This window comes from Festucalex cinctus, chromosome 8 (genome assembly GCF_051991245.1).
Source record: "Festucalex cinctus isolate MCC-2025b chromosome 8, RoL_Fcin_1.0, whole genome shotgun sequence".
Lineage (NCBI taxonomy): Eukaryota > Metazoa > Chordata > Actinopteri > Syngnathiformes > Syngnathidae > Festucalex > Festucalex cinctus.
Genome location: NC_135418.1, coordinates 9,522,529 through 9,543,550, shown reverse-complemented (window position 1 = coordinate 9,543,550; position 21,022 = coordinate 9,522,529). Strand labels below are relative to the sequence as shown.

The following is a 21,022-nucleotide window of genomic DNA, read 5'->3' as shown; positions in this document are numbered from 1 at the left end:
CTTTTCATCAATGATCAAAGCCTCTGTCATATCAAAGTTTTTCTTTGATAACGTGTGGCAGTAAAAGAGTTAATGACTCAAGGCACTTTTAAGACACTGCACACATTAAAGAAAAATAACGAAACCCCCAAAGAGAATAAAGGACACATACCACTTTCTTCACAAACTCATCATGTATATTGTCTTCCACAAACAGTCTGCCAGCAGCTATACAGTTCTCTCCCTTGTTGAAGAACACTGAACTCATGCCCTGAAATACACATCACCCAGTAGTTTTATCGCTGTACTGGGCACTCCAAACATGACAAATGCACATACCATGCGCACTGCCTTGTCCATGTCACAGTCACCGAAGATGATCAGAGGGGATTTTCCGCCGAGCTCCAATGATACTTTTTTGACATTACTGATTGCACAGCTTTTGAGGAATGGCAATCAACACACATAAAAAAGGTTGTAAATTGAGTTATTTGATGTGTTTGAAAATTTGACCTGACCTCTTACCTTTTCATGATGTGTTTACCAATTTCCGTGGAACCCGTGAACGCCAGTTTTCGGACGTCAGGATGGTCAGATAATCGCTGACCCACCAGAGTGCCTAAAGATTGTTGACAAGTTGTATTATAAATGGTAAATATAAATGTCCTCTCTGATCTGTAATTGCATTGTTGTGGTTGATTGATTGATTGAAGTATTGACAACAAAGCATGTTTACAAACATACAATGACAACTGCTGCCAAAGGGATAAAAACACAATAAAGCCAGGGGCTTATTTCCATTGTGGTCCCTTGAGTGCATGAGTGTGCATGTCCATACGACAGCATGTCCGTGAATGTACAGTATGTGCATTATGTCCATAGAGGAAATGTGTGGCTGTGGCTCCACACATAGAAGATGGCGTGAGGGATCATACTGAAAATACAACGGACTATATGCACAAATCACTCCCGCATTCGACGTATTAGCGCACCCAACCTTCCGGTGCGGGGAGGCTTCAGCGGAACGCACTGTTGATGTGATGTAAAACTCTAATCCTAAATCCTTAACCCACTCAAAAAGAACACGATGATTTAACACTATGTCTATCAGAATTTTAAAACGACTAATTAGATCTCCCAGAGCCGTAATTATGACGGCTTGAGCTCTGGTAATGACGTCATCGCTTAAAATGATTACTACACGGAAATACAAGCTATTTGAGTAGCTAGTAAAGCTATTTTATTACTTGTTTAAACATGTAAGTTATGTATTGTAGCTCCTCTACGGGTCCACACAATATCCTATGTCCCCAACCCTCCCCCTCCAGTCAGACAGTATATAGGTGAGGTGTTGAATCTTCAGATGGAACATGCCAGCTAACTGTTCATAACATGTATGATTTTCATTGTTCCATTTCTATTTATTTATTTTTTGTTTTTCTTTATTTTAATGATACGTTATTAGATAAGAATCATTTATTAGTACATTAACACGATTGAATTAATAGGGAATAGGACTAGATAAATTATTGCACTTCTTCCTACTCCTTTTGAACATGTAAATTATGACATAGATGAATTCTTCCTTCAAATTTTAACTTCAACTTATATTTTGTAATGTGTTAATATGTTCAATAAACCAACAACAATATGATCAATAAACCAACAACAACTCTCTGGTCTGTTGCCTCCACTTCGGCCAAGTCTTCTCCTTCTTCGACGGAATCGGACGATCTGTGCCTCGTCAATATTTTGAAGCAGATGTAATGCCTCTACTGTTTATTTATTTATTTATTTATTTTTATGTCAGCAGCCCATGGTGACATGCCTTTCTCTTAATGCCTTGCTGAAAAGTGGTTACTATGGAAATCCGACAGCATTGTCAGCGGTGCAAGAATAATAACTCATGAGTAATTTTATGTTTTTAATACAATAAAATGGCAGCAGAAGAATAATATACATACAGGCACATGAAAAGTCAAAATGCCAGAAAGGCACATTGGATAATTTTGTAAACGGAGTAACAACACATCAAAGTTTAACTTCAAAATACAGTTCTGGTTGTACTGTTAACAAACGGCACCCTTGTGTGGTTGACAACTACAGAGTTATCCCTGCAAATGTTAACAAGTTACAACAAACTGTCCCCGGTGGTCAGCATAAGAGCAAAAAAAAAAAAAAAAAAAAAAAAAAAAAAAAAAAAAAGTTACAACCTGTCTATCTGCGCGCAAAGCAGTGATTGCTCGAAGTACTGTTGTCTCTCTTCTTCGATGCCTTGACAAATGCACACAACCAGAATCATAAAAAACATCAATCCATCCATTTTCTTAACCGCTTACTCCTCACAAGGGTTGCGGGGGTACTGGAGCCCTTCCCAGCCAGCTTTGGGCAGTAGGCGGAGTACACTCTGAACTGGTTGCCAGTCAATCGCAGTCATAAAAAACAATGACGAAAATATACCTCAAAACGCTGACAACTGATCGAGGTTCTCTGAAGGAAATTTGTGCAAAGTGTCCATAATAGCAAAATTGACAATATTATAAAATTACAAAAAGCAGTTGAAAAATACTATCTAACAAAGAAATGTTCATATTCCAAACCCCAGATATCCATTCCCTGACTCCTTCCCCCGTTAACCATCCCTTTATGGCAATTAAAGGAACTCTTGTTCAATTTTATTTTATTTTTTTAATTCAAAATGTTTTGCTGCGCCGCCGGAACAGGACCAGAGGGCGGCCGCAGGACGTGCGCTGCCAGAACGAGTACCGGGACGGGGACTTGGGGTGGCCGCAGGGCTTGCGCCGCCGGAACAGGAGCAGGTGGCGGTCGCAGGACGTGTACTGCCACAACGAGAGCCGTGATGGGGACTTGGAGTGGCCGCAGGGCTTGCACCGCCGGGACAGGGACTTGCTGCGGCCGCAAGGCTTGCGCCTCTGGGACGGGGACTTGGGGTGGCCACAGGGCTTGCGCCGCTGGGACGGGGAATTGGAGCAGCCGCAGGGCTTTCACCGCTGGAATGGGAGCCGGAACAGGAACTGCTGGGGAGCCGGGACGGGGGCTTGAGGCTGCCGGGGAGCCGGGACGGGGACTAGCGGCTGAGGCTGCCATAGAGAATGCATAACTGGAGCGGCGCAGGTGAGAATGCATAACCTGGAGCGGCTGCGGCAGAGAGTCCGTGACTTGGGGGGGCTGCGTCGGCAGGAACGGAGAGGCCAGGGGCTGCGTTGGCAGGGATGGAGAGGCCAAGGGCTGCATCGGCAAGGACGGCAGCGGCACAGGCAAAGCGTCTAGAGGTGGCAGCAGCACAGGCGAAGTGTCCAAGGGCTGCAGTTTGCCTCGCCTTTTCCTTGTTCTTTACTTCCTCCGAGCCGTGGCGTACTGTGGCTGGTCCGAGGCGTGCTCTGGCTGGTCCGAGGCGTACTGTGGCTGGTCCGAGGCAGGCTGTGGCTGGTCCGAGGCAGGCTGTGGCTGGTCCGAGTCAGGCTGTGGCTGGTCCAAGGCAGGCTGTGGCTTGACGGAGGAAGGCTTTGACTTGACGGAGGCAGGCTTGAGAGCAGGAACCAGGGGCACATCAGCCTGCCGCCATAGGGAGTGAGGATCACCAGGGTCGAGGAACCAAAGAACGAGGGAATGTGAAGTGGGGGACTAAGACTTGACGTTGTGGTGACGTGGGGTTAAGTGCATAAGACAGGGACCGGAGTGATGAACATGGCGGGGGCTGAGGTGACGGGGAGTGACGTGACATGGAGTTAAAATAATCCTCAAAAGAAAACCGTGACGAAAACACAAATCACAAAAAAAGAGCATTCATCATTGTCGGTGAAATCTGAGTCTGTGTCTATAAAACAATGCGGTGGAAAAATTGTGTCATATGGCAAGGAATCCAGTAAATTAAGGGTTTTAGCGAAACAGAAGACTAGCGGGAAGTAGACCAAAAACTGGAACCTACGTGGAGTGAATGGGGTTGGGCAGCAGGCTGATGGCACTTAATAGCTAACTGGCGGCGTGCAAGCCAACGTCGGAGTCTTCCTGCTGGGTCCAGGCGTGGTTGGTCCATTCTGTCACGAATGAGGTGTGGTGGAGGACACAAGTGCAGGTAGGCAAGCGAGGAGGCAGAGGAATGAAGTCCAAAAAGGGATTTTAATAAACAAAAATGATGAGGCAAAAATAAGGTACAAGGCTGGGAATCCAAAACACCAAAGTCCAGAAAGGGAAAGCGAGACGAGACGAGACGTGGCGGAACAATGGCAGCATGAAGTGGGGAAGCAAACAACAAAGGGCCAACAAGAACTGAACCGAAAACCGGTGACTAAATAAACACCAACTAATTACAAAACAAGGGACACCTGGACAAGGCACACATGGCTGGGGACACTGATTGGGTAACACAAGGTAACGGGATAACAAGCACAGGAGGACATGATAAAACTTGACAAGACATTGACAAAAGGTGACACACAAGGAAATCACAACAAAACAAACCACAAAGGAACCAAAAGCAAACCGAAAAAACAACCCTTAAACCCAAAACATGACAGCCTCCGTGATCACAATCCGACGACGGCCGATATACTCGGAAGGCAGTTTTGTCATGGAGGTTGCTATTGACTTTCGAGGACATTCTGCCAAAAATCATAGTTTTCTGGCCTCTGCTTTGCTTATAAGCATCTCCAGCTCACATTGTTTTTTGTTTTTTTTATTCCTGCCTCATATCTTCCCACCAGCAAGCCCTGTTTATACTCATTTGCATATTTATGTACGAGCATGGAGAGGGAGGAGTCTGGTACTCCAACATTTCCGCATTGATTGAGATCTAGGAAAGAAATGTGCTTAGATTCGTACGTATGCACAGATTCGTGCATCTGTTTTTTTTTGGCATGCAACGTTTTCTGGATTTGGACTTGTGCCGTGTTTTAGTATGAAAGCCACTCAGGTCTTCGTACATGAGGCCCCTGGTTCCTTTCAGTCCTTGTCCAAGTGTCTCTGTCCAAGTTTAATCTTTTTCCTAGTGTTTGTTTTGATACGTTGAATGTTGTTTTTAGACTTGAATTATTTTATATTTTTTATATAGCCACACACCTTGTTTGCCTTTTTGTTCTCTTGAATAAATACGATAGGAATTCCATTCACTTCTCTACATTTGGGTCTCAACAATGAATTTTTTTTCTTTTTTTTTCTTTTTTGTTGTATTATAACTTGTGACAGGAAGTTAGCATTACATCAACAAAGTAGCTGATAATTTTTTTTACAACAAAATGTTCTTACCTGATCCAGGTAGAATATTAATCACCCCTTTAGGCAATCCTGCTTTTGCTGCCAACTCAGCAAACTTGAGCGCTGTCAGTGGAGTCACCTGAAAATGGAAAATTAAGATTTTTACACAGAAAACAAATGCTGTATGGCGATATTATATTTTAGAGGATAACCTGTGCCGGCTTTAGGACAACTGTATTGCCTGCTGCCAAACATGCTGCAGTCTTCCAAGCCAGCATCATCAGAGGATAATTCCAAGGAATCACAATGGCACACACTCTAAAGAGAATGACAGGAAAGGTACTATTCTGAAAGCACTTGCATATATATATATATATATATATATATATATATATATATATATATATATATATATATATATATATACATACAGTATATATATATATATATATACATACAGTATATATATATATATATATATACATACAGTATATATATATATATATACATACATACATATGTATATATATATATATATATATATATATATATATATATATATATATATATATATATATATATATATATATATATATATATATATATATATATATATATATATATATATTTTATTTTATTTATTTTTTTATTTATTTTATTTTATTTTTTTATTTTTTTTTGGAGGCGGCACGGTAGTCGAATGGTTAGCACGTCCGCTTCCCAGTTCTTTTTTTTTTTTTTTTTTTTTTTTTTTTCTTCTTTTATGTGGCCCCACCCAGTGTATATACAAGTGTGTGCGTGTGGTGCATTAAAATTGGGAGCAGGTGAGTCGGAGCAGAGGGAAATAATTTCCCCTACTCCGACACACCCGTATCCCCCCCAAAGAAATGAATATGTATATGTGTGGTGCATTAAAAAGGGGAATGGAGGGACAAAGTGGTGGGGCAGGGACACAAATGGGGGGGACCACAGCGCTGCCAGGCACTGCAGTCCATCCCCTCTGATGGCTCCCCGCCCCAACTCACCCCTCCCCTTGGACGTGAAGTGCATTAAAATTGGAGGGGAGTTGAAGGGTGAAGACGGTGTTTCCACCCTTCCCCACCCCACCAAGAAATGTGTTGTGTGCCCTATGTGTATATTTACAAAGTGTATAGTGCAAAACTAGTGAAGTGAGTAAGAGGAGCGACCAGCGGGGCCTCACCCAACCCGGCGGGTGTAGGTGGCACGCCCGCCCCCCAGCACCCCGCCCCCCCCACCCGCCCCCCACCTCATCCACCCGGCACCACAATGGGCGGACAGCCAGCGCAGCAGGGCTACCGGACAGCCCACCGGCCACCGGCGCCCGCCCGGGGCGCCAGGAGTTCTACCGGAGTGGGGCAGGCCTCAAACACCCGCCCGGCCCCCGGAGCCCGACGCCCGGGCCGGGGAGGGAGCCCCAGGCCCAGGGAGAGGGAGGGGGAGGGGCCGCAGGGCAGACAGGGAAGGGGGGGGGGCGGGGAGAAGACGACAAGAAGGCGAAAGGGCGGCTGCAGGGCAGGAGGGGGGGGGGGGGGGGGGGAGGAGGAGGAGGGAGGGCGACAAGGGAAAAGGGACCGGGAGGCAGAGGAGGATGGGCGGGAGGAGGCGAGGAGGGAGAGGCGACGGGGGGGAGGAAGGGGGAGGGGAGAGGGAACCACGGGGCACACCGGAGGCCCACCCACCCCGAACCGCGCCGCCGGGCACGGAGCAGCGGACCGCGACGGGACGGCACCGCCCCGGGCACCAGGGGAAGCACCCCAACACCGCACCGCTTCCCAGTTCTGAGGTCTCCGGTTCGAGTCCAGGCTCGGACCTTCCTGGGTGGAGTTTGCATGTTCTCCCCGTGCCCGCGTGGGTCTTCTCCGGTTACTCCGGTCTCCTCCCACATTCCAAAGACATGCATGGCAGGTTAATTGGGCGCTCTGAATTGTCCCTAGGTGTGCGTGTGAGTGTGGGTGGTTGTTCGTCTCTGTGTGCCCTGCGATTGGTTGGCAACCAGTCCAGGGTGTCCCCCGCCTACTGCCCAGAGCCAGCTGAGATAGGCGCCAGCGGCCCCCGCGACCCTTGTGAGGAATAAGCGGTCGAGAATGGATGGATGGATATATTTGGGAAGTGTGTGATTGCGGTAAGAGCGAATGAATTAAAAATGGAATATGCGCAACAAGGACCATTCTGCAGATCTGCTGTATGGGACCATTTTGCATTTAATGTAACCTACGATGACAGTGGTAAGAAAGTCGTCGACAAAAGTGCGACCGTGTGTAAGCATTATGCCACACGCATTGTGTATGCTAGAAGCTGAACATCCAATATGTCGGCGCATCTACAGAGACATCACCCTGGTATTTTTAGTCCAAGAAAGAGAGGGAGAGAGTATGTATATATATATATATATATATATATATATATATATATATATATATATATATATATATATATATATATATATATATATATATATATATATATACATATATACAGGGGTGCACATAATTTTTTTTATGGGTTACTCACATGAGTACCAAGAGATTGTGTTTGGTACTCACCGAGTGGTCTTAAGAAGAGTCTTCCTCAATGTCCTCCTCTGTGTCGCCACCGCTATTTTCTGCTTCATCCGTTTCCAACATGGTATATGATGAAGTTGATGTAGATGCAGCTACCTGTCCCTGGTTGAGCCTCCGATTAGCGGTGTCCATCCATAGGTCAACAGCTGGCTTTGGGTCATACGTCATTGTGGTCTTTCGAGACAGGTGAATGTGCATCAGGGCTGTGAGCCAAGCATGTGACAGACGAGATCTGTACTTGGTTTTTATGATATTGAGATGTGAGAATCCCCTCTCACAAGCTGCACTGCTTAAAGGCAGTGTAAGAGACAATTTAATCAGTTTGTTGATGTTTGGATACATATCCAGGTTACTTGAATTTACTATTCGAACCAAGTCATACACAGAGGAGGCTCCCAAGCGTTTTCCTGTCTGTTTTAAGTGCATCCATTCTCACAGTCATTTCACTGTCAAGTTGTAAGATGACTTCATATTTCTGAAGAATGCTTTGAACAGTTGTGTTGCCAAAACGGTGGAGGTCTTGCATTTCTTGAGGCCATGTTGTGGGATCAAATACTAAGAAGTGGTCACATAACTTTAGGGAGTTGTATCTACTTTCAAATTCTTCAATTAACCCTCTGAGTAAATTCGACTTGTCTCTGTCAGCATCAGTATTGGAAACAGCGTGTGTCCTGTGGTGACCTTTACTATCAAGCAGAAGTGTGAACTGTCCAATGGCCACCATTAGTTCATCTTTACATTCTCCAATGGTCATTTATTCCTTCTGAAACCTCAAAGATGTGGTCTTCAAAATGTTACCAATATCAAGCATGTTGGCCAGAAAACATTGAAAACGCTCTGTGCAGATATGCTGAAATTCCCTTGTGTCACTTGTAGCCAGCTGCATTTTAATGGCTGGCAGTAGTCTTGATATTTTTAACAGTGTTTCATGCCTCAATGCAGACCATCTGATATTATGAAACTTACCCAGTTTCACAAAAGAAATCCCATTCTCTTGACACATTTTTCTCAATGTAGCAGTGTTTTTTGCACCACCTTTCTGCAAGTAAAACTGCAACAGCTTGATCAAACAGCGATTAAATGTCTCACAGTAAGGCACACTTTGATCAGCTGACTTTGCACAGTTCTCTAGTGTGTGTGCGGTGCACAAAATGTGCACCAGGGAGCTTCCAACTGCAACGAGTTGCTTAAGTTTTGGCACAACGCCGTTGTACGCACCAACATTAACAGCAGCACCGTCTGTGCACACAGCAACCAGCTTGCCCCTCCAGTCATCCAATCCTGCGTCCTGAAAAAGTTTCACGAGTCCGTTGGTAATGGCTTGTGCGGTTCGATCAGCACCCAGTTCAATTAGTCCAAGGAAGTCCGAGGAAAAGTCTCCGTCAGTGGACACTGACACAATGTAAACAATCTCCTGCTCAGTTTTTGTGATATCCTCCGATCCATCAAAAAGTAGCCCCCAAAATTCAGAAGACTGCAGCTTTTCTCTCAACTCCCCGCTGATGGTTTGCGCAATGCTCTGAACGATCCGCGTGCCACCTTCACGCGAATGATACGCACTGCCGACATCCACTCCAAGACACTTCAGTAAATGAATATCTTCAGAATAGGAAGACATAGGACGTGCATGCTTAGCCTTATGAAAGGCGAGGAGAAGAATATTGCACAGAGCTTGTCGTTGTTCGTCAATAAGTCTGTCTCGCCACCTAGCAAGAGGACGACTGGCTATTTCTTCACGGCTAGCTTGTTGATTAGCAATAGCTTGCGCTATATTCGTGTGTTCTTTGCTCTTTTCACGTTTGTCAAACAAAGGATGGCTGAAATTCTTTGATCCCTTAAAAAACGCACCTGTTTTGTCCGCAAGATGTGGATGTGCGCGGCAAATTTTGCACCACATTTCAGTGCGCTCGTTATTAGCATCAAGCCACGGCACTTCTTGGAGCCACTTTTCAGAAAAAGCCCTCTTCAGCTCAGGATCGATTGTCTGTTTCTTTTTTGGTGGTTCGACTCCAAAGAAGCAGCTTAAAGTCTGTTGTTTCTTTGGCATCTTTCAAAGTTCTCTCGTTCACTGTGCTCGACAAGAATGAATGAGATGGCCGTGTGATATGTGAAAGACAGGTACGCAAAGGCGCGTCGTGACTTACTTGACGTTACGCTTCCGTGATTTCTGTTGCGCATGCGTACCTGCGTACCAATTATGTGCACCCCTGTATATATATATATATATATATATATATATATATATATATATATATATATATATATATATATATATATAGCCTACGTATATTAGGGCTGTCAAAGTTAAAGTGTTAATAGATTAATTAATCACAGAAAATTATCGCATTAATCACGAATTAACGCAGATTAATCCCACCTTTTTTTTTTTTTTGACCGCACTTGAGCCTTGAACGTAACCGCGGATGGTTACATTGAAGGCTGCGCAGGTCAGTGATGAGGTCAATGCACGGCATTTCCTTCGCCTGTTGTCCCAAAGTGAGCGGGGTGACTCCAGTTGATTTGCTCGGTGGTAAATTTCGCTTTAAAAAACACTCCGACTGGACTTTAGATAAAACAAAAGTAATTTCCATTTAATTAATTCTGCGATTGGTTGGCAACCAGTCCAGGGTGTCCCCTGCCTACTGCCCAGAGCCAGCTGAGATAGGCGCCAGCAGCCCCCGCGACCCTTGTGAGGAATAAGCGGTCAAGAAAATGGATGGATGGATTTAATTAATTAATAATTTCTGAATTGCAGCCAATTGATATGATGATGTTACGTTTTGAGCAATACACGCATGCATGCAATTGCGTACATGCATTTAATCAATGTTTGCAAATGACATTCAGATAATAAAATGTGTTAATGTCAAAGTATTACGGTATTTTGTATTTATTTCATATTACGCGAATACGCAAGTAATTTAGCTGATTAATCGTGATTAATCAAAATTAAAAAGTGTGATTAATCAGATTAAAAATTTTAATCGTTTGACAGCACTTTTATATATATATATATATATATATATATATATATATATATATATATATATAAAATTATTATTATTATTATTAATAACAATAATAACAATAATAACAATAATAATAATAATAGTAATAATAATAATAATAATAATAATAATAATAATAATAATAATAATAATCTCTCCCTCTCTTTCTTGGACTAAAAATACCAGGGTGATGTCTCTGCAGATGCGCCGACGTATTGGATGTTCAGCTTCTAGCATACACAATGCGCGTGGCATAATGCTTACACACGGTCGCACTTTTGTCGACGACTTTCTTACCACTGTCATCATAGGTTACATTAAATGCGAAATAGTTCCACACAGCAGATCTGCAGAATGATCCTTGTTGCGCATATTCCATTTTTAATTCATATATATATATATATATATATATATATATATATATATATATATAGTTTTTAGGCCGCAAATGTTGAACATGTGTTGAATTGAATGGATTATCTGGATATATATGCCCATTGTTCTTTATATTTCCTGTACATTAATAGTCTTCAATTTACAGTCTAACTGCGGCGCGCCTGCACGCACACACACCCCCACACACACGGTGACCGTCAACTTCGTCTAGCCCTTTGGGATGGTCATTTAAACGCAGGCAATGGTGGTTGTTTGTTTGTTTTTTGCCGTGACCCGCAACTGATCACAGAGTATTGTTTTGTCACGGCAAGGGGATTGTAATTTTTTTTATTTATTTATTGTTTTTTTCACATTGAACGGAATAAGCTCTTCATTCGCGACCAAGATGACTACGCGATGCGAGCCCGGCAATTCACCATCGAGAGTTATTATGTCACGTTGAGTGGAAAAAGTTTGCTTTTCGTGTTTCGTTACTACGTTGCCGTGATTTGCGGTACTACACGCTAAGTTAACTCCCGGTGAAATGTGTTTAACTCGACAAAACGGCCATCACGACGCCGCAGCGAACTGGTCATGCACATATGTTTGATTCATATACGCTTGTAAATGTCTATAAGCAATCGTGGTATTCACAGCAGGTCAAGAATTTGAAAATATAACGCTAGCAAGAGATTTGCCGGTCGCGGCAAAATAACTATTGACTAATAGACACAGTCACACAATTAAGCTGCTGCCAAGCGCTACACGAGGGAGCGAACTAAATGACAATGTTACAAGTAATATTGTACTGTATATTATTGTCCTGTTTGTCTACGTCTATCCGTGGCACGCTGACTCCAGTATTGCTCTGGTGTCCATGAACCGTGGCGTCGAATTGGCCGTCCCATTCACTCTGCAGTCATTTCCACAGCGGCTGCCGCTGTAGTGATCCATGCGCGTTTTATAGTCTATAGTCTATAGTCAGGTGTATCTTTGCAGATTATACTGACTTTTTGAGGGTCGTGTGAGCATTTTAGTTGTTTACCTCACCAAGCTTTCCAATAATAACGTGCATGGTGACTTGGGTGAGGCCGATTGAAAGTCGTGCTGATGTCTTTGTCTCCCAAATGTTTAGAAGAGCCTGTACCTCTGTCCTCCTATCCATTTGATTTTCCTCCATTTTAAAATATTGCAACCAACATCATCATAAATAATACAAATTGTAAATACTGTACGAGTGTACGTGTACTCTTGCAGTAAAAAAAACCTGTATGCTCGCAGTTAGGCTAATGGTGGCTGTAAAACACACCTCCAGATTCAAACAACCAATCAGACCAACCAAACAGGAGTCATTTTTTACTCTGTCCACTTAGTCATTGTTCCGCCTCCATCTCACGGAAGTTCGCAACACACTCTGCAGGTTCGTGTGAAACATGGACGGCGACGGCGCAAACATGGTTGCGGGTGGAGCGTCGACTTAAATTTTTCCAGTCGACCTATTTTTAAAGTCGACCTTGGTCGACTTTTTTTTCCCAGCCCTAAATCGCACCTTTCAGACATCAGTGTGAGTAGCACTGGAGGCAATGTTTGTGAAGTGTCTTGCCCAAGGACACAATGACACATGACTTGGGGAGATCGGGGATTAAACAGGCAACCTTCCGGTTACTGGACAACCGGCTGTCTCTACCTCCTGATCCACAGCCGCCACAATTATCTACTCTTCCTTTGGATGGCAGATGGTGCAATAAACCTGTGAATCCACTAGTTACCATTTATGCAACAGAGTAATTCATGGCTTCATGCATGTGTAATAGCTTTATGTCCAAATAGACAGGCTCAGATTTCACACTGAGTAATCAATTTATGAGTAAATTAAGTTCATCATTATTTCAGTACAGTATTTATGCTTTGCGCCATTTTTGTTTGGTGGTGTGCCGTGAGATTTTTCTAATGTAAATGAGTGCCTTGTTGCAGTGAAGGTTGGGAAGCTCAGTAGTCCTATAATGGTAACAATAGTTCAAAATGAAATTGGGAGGGGGGAAAAGCGGAAGGAATTTGATGAGCCCCCTATTTTAAAGGCATTCTTCTTACCCTATTGGTTCCCTCTTGGTGAAGGTGAGGTTGCGGTTGGGTCTTGCTTGGTTGATTGGGATGGTGCTGCCCTGAAATTGTACAAAAACTAAGAAACAAACGGCAAAATGATAAGAGTGTGTGTGTGCGCGTGCGCACATCCTTGTACATATATCTTTGTGAGGACATCCATTGACAATGCATTTCCTAGATCAGGGAGTCACCAAGTTTGGTCCTCGAGAGCCCCAATCCAGCCCGTTTTCCATGTTTCTCTCCACTAACACACCTGATTCATGATCGGGATCGTTATCAGGCTTCTGCAAAGCTTGCTGATTAGCTGATCATTAGATTCAGCTGTGCTGAAGGACGGAGACATGGAAAACAAGCTGGATAGGGTCTCTCGAGGACCGAACTTGGAGACCCCTTTCCTAAACCCTTACCCTAACCCCAACCATCAAAAATGATTGCCTAACCCTAACCCCAACCATAACCCAATTCAAACCTAAACTCTAAAACCAAGTCTTGACCTTTAAAAAGAGGTCTTGCAAAGTGAGGACCGGCCAAAATGTCCTCACTTCACAAAAATGTTCTCATTCTGGTGACTAAAGACGTATTTTGGTCCTCACTATGTATTATGTACAAGAACGCATGTGTGTGGGCGTGGGGGTGTGTGTGTGTTGGGGGGTTACAGCGGCTTATAAAACTATTCATACCCTTTGAGTTTTTCAACATTTTGGCACGCTATGACCACAAACAAATATATTTCATTGAAATTTTATGTGAAATTGTGAGATTAAGGCTCTTGTTGACAAGATAGATGACTAAATGACAGCAGTTCTATTAACGTATTGTGTCATTCTCTAGAGCAAATTAACAACTGGATGAACCAAAATTTCCTTCAGCTGAACGAAAACAAAACGGAGCTCATTGTTTTCGGCAATAAAGAAAAGAGGATTGCTGTTAAAAAACAGCTTGAGTCACTGTCTTTAGAAACTAAAGACCAAGTTCGAAATCTTGGGGTACTAATAGACTCAGACCTGACCTTCAGCAATCATATTAAATTCATCACTAAAACAGCCTTTTTGGGAAAAACATATCCAGACTGAAGGACTGCATGCTTCAAGCAGACCAAGAGAAGCTTATCCATGCTTTTATCTCCAGCAGACTAGATTACTGTAACGGTCTTCTGACTGGACTCTCTCAAAAGAACATGAGACAATTGCAGCTCATTCAGAACGCTGCAGCTCGAGTTCTGACCAAAACAAGGAGATCAGAACATATTACTCCAGTACTTAAGGATTTACACTGGCTCCCAGTCAGCTGTAGAATCGATTTTAAAGTTCTGCTACTCGTCTATAAATCGCTAAATAGTTTGGGTCCTGAATATATCCAAGAAATGCTGATTGAGTACAAACCCAGCAGGGCTCTGAGATCTACAGACTTGGGCCAACTAGTGGAACCCAGAGTTCGAAGCAAACATGGTGAAGCTGCATTTAGCTATTATGCTGCACACAGATGGAATAGGCGACCAACAGAAGTGAAGTCAGCCCCGAGTGTGAATGCTTTCAAATCCAGGTTAAAAACTGCTTTTTTCAGATACCTTTGATTAGGGACTTTTAAACAGATTTAATTAAGTGTTTTTTTTATTATTTTAAACTTCCTTATGTTATATGTTTTAAAGTTTGTTGAATAATGTTTTAAGATTGTCATTGTATGTTCTTTTTAGTAAATTTTGTAACCTATTTTCATTTATTTTTCTTCCTCTGAATGTTAACTACTGTTTCTTGATGCTTATGTGTTGTCTTTCCTTGTGTAAAGCACATTGAGTTGCCTTGTGTATGAAATGTGCTATACAAATAAACTTGCCTTGCCTTGCCTTGCCTTGAGCTAGGCCGTTGTGTCGCTGTTATTCGTCTTTGCTTGGCACCCTTCTTTGTGTCCTTGCTTGGCGCCTTTCTATCTGTCTGCATTCTGACATACGTGTCCAGTACAAACCAGTTAAGGCCAACAGGTCACACATTCTCACATGGGGAGGCTGAGCCGTTCACCCATGTGGGCGGACGGCCTATACAGTATAAGTGCAGGGACAATTTTGAATAGAGCAGTTCCTCTTCCGCATACTAATAGAAGAGGGCTCCACAGCTGTGTCCTCGATCTTTCTGGCATCCAGTAAATATTTCAACTGAGAACATGCAGTCTTGTAGTTATTATTGTTAGTATAATATCGTGAGCATTAAGAACAAGAACCAGTGAAAGTTCTCACTCAGAACTTTACAGCTGGTGCCGAAAACCGGGATCGAACCAGGGACCTTTAGACCTTTAAAAGTTAAACCCAAAGTAGCACACAATCGCTCTCCAACTAACCTAGATGATCTGAAGCTGTTTTGCAAGGAGGAATGAGCAAACATTTCAGCCTCCCGATGTACAAAACTGATAGACATACAGTGTACCCCAAAAGATTTGAAGCTGTAATTGCAGCAACAGGGTGCTTGACAAAGCATTAATTCGGGGGGGACAGTACTTTTGCACACCCTACTTTTCAGTTTTTTAGTTGCAAAACAGGTTTGAAATATGATATACACTTTCACTTCATGATTGTGCTACTTTGTGTTTAACTTGCACATAAAATTTCAATGAAATATAATTAATTATGTGGGCGGCACGGTGGAGACTGGTTAGCACGTCCGCCTCCCAGTACTGAGGACGCAAGATCGAGTCCAGGCTTCGGCCTTCCTGGGTGGAGTTTGCATGTTCTCCCGGTGCCTGCATGGGTCTTCTCCGGGTTCTCCGGTCTCCATAGACATGCATGGCATGTTAATTGGGCGCTCTGAATTGTCCGTAGGTGTGATTGTGAGTGTGGATGGTTGTTTGTTTCTGTGTGCCCTGCATTTGGCTGGCAACCAGTCCAGGGTGTAGCCGGCCTACTGCCCAAAGCTAGCTGGGATAGGCTCCAGCAGCCCCCACGACCCTTGTGAGGAATAAGCGGTAAAGACAATGGATGGATAAATATAATTATGTTTGGGGTCGTACCGTGCCAAAATGTTGAAGAATTCAAGGGATATGAATACTTTTTCAAGCCACTGTATTGCATAGTGATAATTTATATCGTTATTTCACACCTAAGTTTTCAACTGGGCTATTACCTGAATCTTGTCACACCAGCCTGCAAAGTAGCGGAAGGTCTGGATTGACATGCCCACATGAGTCTTGAGGGCCAAAGTATAAACAGCTCCAGAGTCAATGGATTCAATGGTGGCCAGTTCCTCCTGCTGCTGCTCCATCAGATCAGCCAGCCTGTATTAAGGGGCACACCGGGAAAGGAAAGGTAATGTGCTTTCATTGTCACATGTGCAATGTATGGTGCCTTGAAAAAGTGTTCACACCTCATAGTGTGACTTTACAATCACAAAGTTGAGTGTATGTATTTTATGTCACAGCCCAACACAAATTAGCACCTCTTTCCATGCAACCGTCGGGGTTGGGGGGCAATAACATCCCCCACAAACCACCCCCCACACGCTCTGAATCCAGCTCTGACTGACACGCACACACAAGGAAGAAAAGTAAAAGTCTTATTTTGCAACAGAAAAATGAATTATGAAATGTTATGTTTGCCATTTTTGAAATGTTGACTCCATGAAATGTCGTGAAAATGTTCCATTGCAGTGGCAGATTCTCCACTAAACTTTCATATGTATGTAAGTTTTTCCAGACTGACACACACATGCACAGCGTAGAAGAAGAAAAATATCAAATTGCTGACAGCCATCTTATGAGCGGGAATTCAAATGTGCCGGCGTTCCGTGTTTCAGGTCGGTAAAAGTTACTAAATAATGTAGCCGCGAGGGGGCACAAGCCAGTGTCTTCTTGTGCCGGTCCCAAGCCCGGATAAATACAGAGGGTTGTGTCAGGAAGGGCATCCGACGTAAAACTTTGGCCAAACCAAACATGCAAATCAAATATATGACTTCCATACCGGATCGGTCGTGGTCCGGGTTAACAACGACCGCCATCGGTGCTGTTGACCTACAGGGTGCCGGTGGAAATTGGACTACTGTTGGTCGAAGAAGGAGAGGAGGAAGGTGTGTTCGTAGGAAGAAAGAGAAAAGGAACACCACTAGTCTAGGGCTTAGAGTTGGGACTTTGAATGTCGGAAATGTGACAGGAAAAGGTAGAGAGCTGGTTGACATGATGCAGCGGAGGAAGGTGGACATACTGTGTGTTCAGGAGACCAGGTGGAAAGGGAGCAAAGCTAGAAGTTTAGGAGCTGGTTTCAAATTGTTTTATCATGGTTTAAATAGGAAAAGAAATGGAGTAGGAGTTATCGTGAAGGAGGAGTTTGTTAAGAACGTCCTAGAGGTAAAAGGAGTGTCAGATAGGGTCATGAGCCTGAAGTTAGGAATCGAAGGTGTGATGATCAATGTTGTTAGTGGGTATGCGCCTCAGGTAGGATGTGAGCTGGAGGAGAAGGAGAACTTTTGGTTGGAACTTGATGAAATGATGCAGAGCATCCCTAGAAGTGAGAGAGCTGTCATTGGTGCAGACTTCAACGGACATGTTGGTGAATCCCCATGGACTATGATGTTTGCAGATGACATAGTGATCGGTAGTGAAAGCAGGGACCACGTGGAGGAGAAGCTTGAGGCATGGAGGTTTGCCTTGGAAAAGAGGGGAATGAAGGTTAGCCGTAGCAAGACGGAGTATCTGTGTGTGAATGAGAGGGACCCAAGTGAAAGAGTGAGGTTACAGGGGGAAGAGACCAAGAAGGTGGAGGAGTTTAAGTATTTAGGGTCAACAGTTCAGAGCAATGGAGAGTGTGGAATAGAAGTGAAGAAGTGTGTGCAGGCAGCCTTGTACGGGTGGAGAAAAATGTCTGGTGTGATGTGTGATAGAAGAGTTTCAGCTAAAACTAGACTGAGTGCAATTTCTGGAGAAATTGTGTGGGAATGCTAATAGCTGAATGCTAAGCTGAATGCTAATGAAGGAAACAAAGAAACTGTGAAAATTACAACGTAATTACCTATTAATTACTAGTTATGGGGTTATGTTGGGAAATGAAAAGAAAGACCTCAAGGAGGCTATTTTTTGGAGAAATCTCAAAATCGACATTATCGACCTCCTGCTCTATTTTGCTCAATTATGAGACTTGTTACTTTCTGACATGTGGACCATTTTGCCGGAGCGGGTCACATATGCATTACAGACGTTGCGCTGGCACTAAAATCAGCTTTGAAGTCATTGTAAAGGTGTTTAATCCTGGGAGGTTGAGAACTTGTACTAACTTGTAGATGAGTCTGCCTCTGTCTCTTGGGTTCATTTTTCCCCACTCTCCCTCTTCAAACGCTTCCTTAGCAGCAGCAACAGCCTTGTCCACATCGCCTATCTGCGCCAGGGCCAAATCACAGATGACCTGCAGCACAGACATACACATTTTTTACATGTGATACCTCAGTCAAACATGTTAACATTAGCTGTATCAAATCTGATCTCTACATGGATTGAACCTAATATTTTTAGTAGGGATGTTCGATACCACTTTTTTTTTTAGACCGATACAGTAGGGCCCGACCGATTAATCGACCACCGATTATAATCAGTCAATTATTGGCCTTCAAACATTGGCCAAAACAATTGGGCCAAATGGCCGATTCTTTTCCCCTTAAAACATTATCGAAGAAAACTGAAGTTTCCGACGCTGTGAAAGTACCCTGAATGCACCATTTTGCTTGCGTAGCATTAGCAACTAGCAAGTGTGTAGCGTATGTTATTCTGGTTATTCTGTTCTTTAAGCGGTCTAATGACACCGCAGTTGAAGGTAACTGTAAAACTATGTATTTTATTATGTAAAAATAATATTTTGAGAAAAACTGCTTACTTACTGTGCCATCAGTTGGATTTATGGTCTTGTAAGTTTGCCCTCCTTCTGCATCAACAAATTCCCCATTAATAAATAGCTGATGAGGCATTTTAACAGTCATGTTGTTAATGTTTTTCTCCACCTGAGAAAGAGAGGAAACAAATTTTACGAAAAGAACAACTTAGTGTGTACACCAGGGGTGTCCAAACTTTTCCATTTGAGGGCCACATACAGAAAATCAGAAGGACGCAAGGGCCACATAATGTTATGAAGACAATTTTTTTTTGTTAGTCCTAACAACTGTACAAATAATTTATTTGTGCTTTTGCACATTTTGTAGCATTTTAGAAAAATGCTACAGTATATAAACTATTTTATTTGTAATATGGCAGTAGGGTTATTATAGTTTTGGAATTTTTCATTTTAGTTTGTTTTTATTAGTTTTCAGGGTAATTCTGTTAGTTTTTGTTTATTTTAGTTCTTTAAAAATGCTTAGTTTTAGTTTAGTTTGTTAGTTTCAGTATTAGTATTTTTTTTTTTAAATGTATATTACTTGTGCGCAATATATAAAAAACACCATGGGAGCAACGTCATCTGAAGGTGCTTTTCTATTGACTGCTGCTTAAATGACTACTTTCAAATGTCATTATTCTGGTTTATATCAAAATAAATCTACTAAAAATCACATTTAAAAACATCCCCAAAGGCTCATGCATTAAATTAATTACCAAAGACTGAAACGGAGGACTTGTTAGAATTATAGTTAGTTTTAGTTAGTTTTGTAAACATAAAATGTAGTTTTATGGGGGGGGGGGTTGTAACTTTTTATTTTACCATTTTTCAACATACAAATTGAAAGTCATACAAATAAACAAGCAGACTTGCAAACAAAGAGCACTCTAGTTTTCGTTATTTTAAAAAGCATTTTCGTTTTCTATTTTATTTCGGTAACTATTGTTTTTTGAATTTTTGTTTTAGTTAACTAAAATAACCTTTAATGGCACCTGTTTTTCGATACCCTCGCTTCTTACTTTGACCATCTCCAAACATTTTTGTTTATTTTATTTGAACTGAGTCAAATATCATTTTTAGCATATGTCACGGGCCACTGAAAAATGGACGGCGGGCCGCAAATGGCCCCCGGGCCGTAGTTTGGACACCACTGGTATACACTACGGTGTCAGATTGCACTTTGCCACCAGACCAGTTCCACACCAAAGCGCCATTTTTTACTCTTTTTTTGTCCCTGGATGTTTGCGTCTGTTGAATGAGAGCAGTTAAATGAATGAGGCTGAGCTCTCTCTTCAGAAATAGCTTTGCGAGCTGCTCGTGAAATCATGATCTCAATATTTCATCCATGGTGGTCCATATGAAATTGTAAATATGGTTTTCGTGTAGTGTCATTCCATGTGGTGCGGTTAGCGTGCCGTGCGGGTTTAATGGAAAAGCGGCAGGAGAAAGCGGAGCTATTGTTTCTCTGCTTGTTCCAAAAACACATGAACAAAATGATCAAACAATAAGTATCATACATAGTCAATGATCAATTCTTCATTTTCCTCTCCTCGCAGCTTCCTGACGCACATCTGGATAAAATCCTGGAAGATGGTGTTCATGTAGACGTCCTCATTTTGTAATTGGCAGGCACTTGCACACCGTTTCACTTCCTCTACAAGCCTTAAGGTGAAAACAAACATAATGTCATGCACTACCAAATGTGAAGCTATTGCAATATCTGTTACTTTTCATTTGTATGTTTTTGTTTTGTTTTGTTTTTTTAAATACCTGACTACATCCATGGAGGCAGCTCCTGACTTGAAGAAATCAGTGGAGTCTTCAATCTGATTGACATTAGTCAGAATGCTCCGCCACACTAACTGGAAGGAGTTAAAATATTTCACTGCTTTTATTATAAATCATGACACAGTATTGATCCAACT

The 21,022-nt window shown here is 42.6% G+C and overlaps 1 protein-coding gene across 3 annotated transcripts in view; it reads right to left on the bottom strand.

Moving 5' to 3' along the window:
- The window catches only part of aldh1l1 (aldehyde dehydrogenase 1 family, member L1), a 52,307-nt gene that overhangs the window by 5,159 nt on the left and 26,126 nt on the right, over nt 1–21,022 (bottom strand). For all 3 annotated transcript variants that reach the window (XM_077529279.1, XM_077529278.1, XM_077529277.1), the window contains exons 9-19: nt 20,868–20,959; nt 20,615–20,759; nt 19,108–19,227; nt 18,511–18,638; nt 16,372–16,522; nt 13,250–13,320; nt 5,406–5,511; nt 5,245–5,332; nt 505–598; nt 319–418; nt 152–250 (exon numbers count right to left, since the gene is read on the bottom strand). In XM_077529279.1, the coding sequence (XP_077385405.1) occupies nt 152–250; nt 319–418; nt 505–598; nt 5,245–5,332; nt 5,406–5,511; nt 13,250–13,320; nt 16,372–16,522; nt 18,511–18,638; nt 19,108–19,227; nt 20,615–20,759; nt 20,868–20,959 (1,194 nt within the window). The remainder of the gene's footprint in view (nt 1–151; nt 251–318; nt 419–504; nt 599–5,244; nt 5,333–5,405; nt 5,512–13,249; nt 13,321–16,371; nt 16,523–18,510; nt 18,639–19,107; nt 19,228–20,614; nt 20,760–20,867; nt 20,960–21,022) is intronic.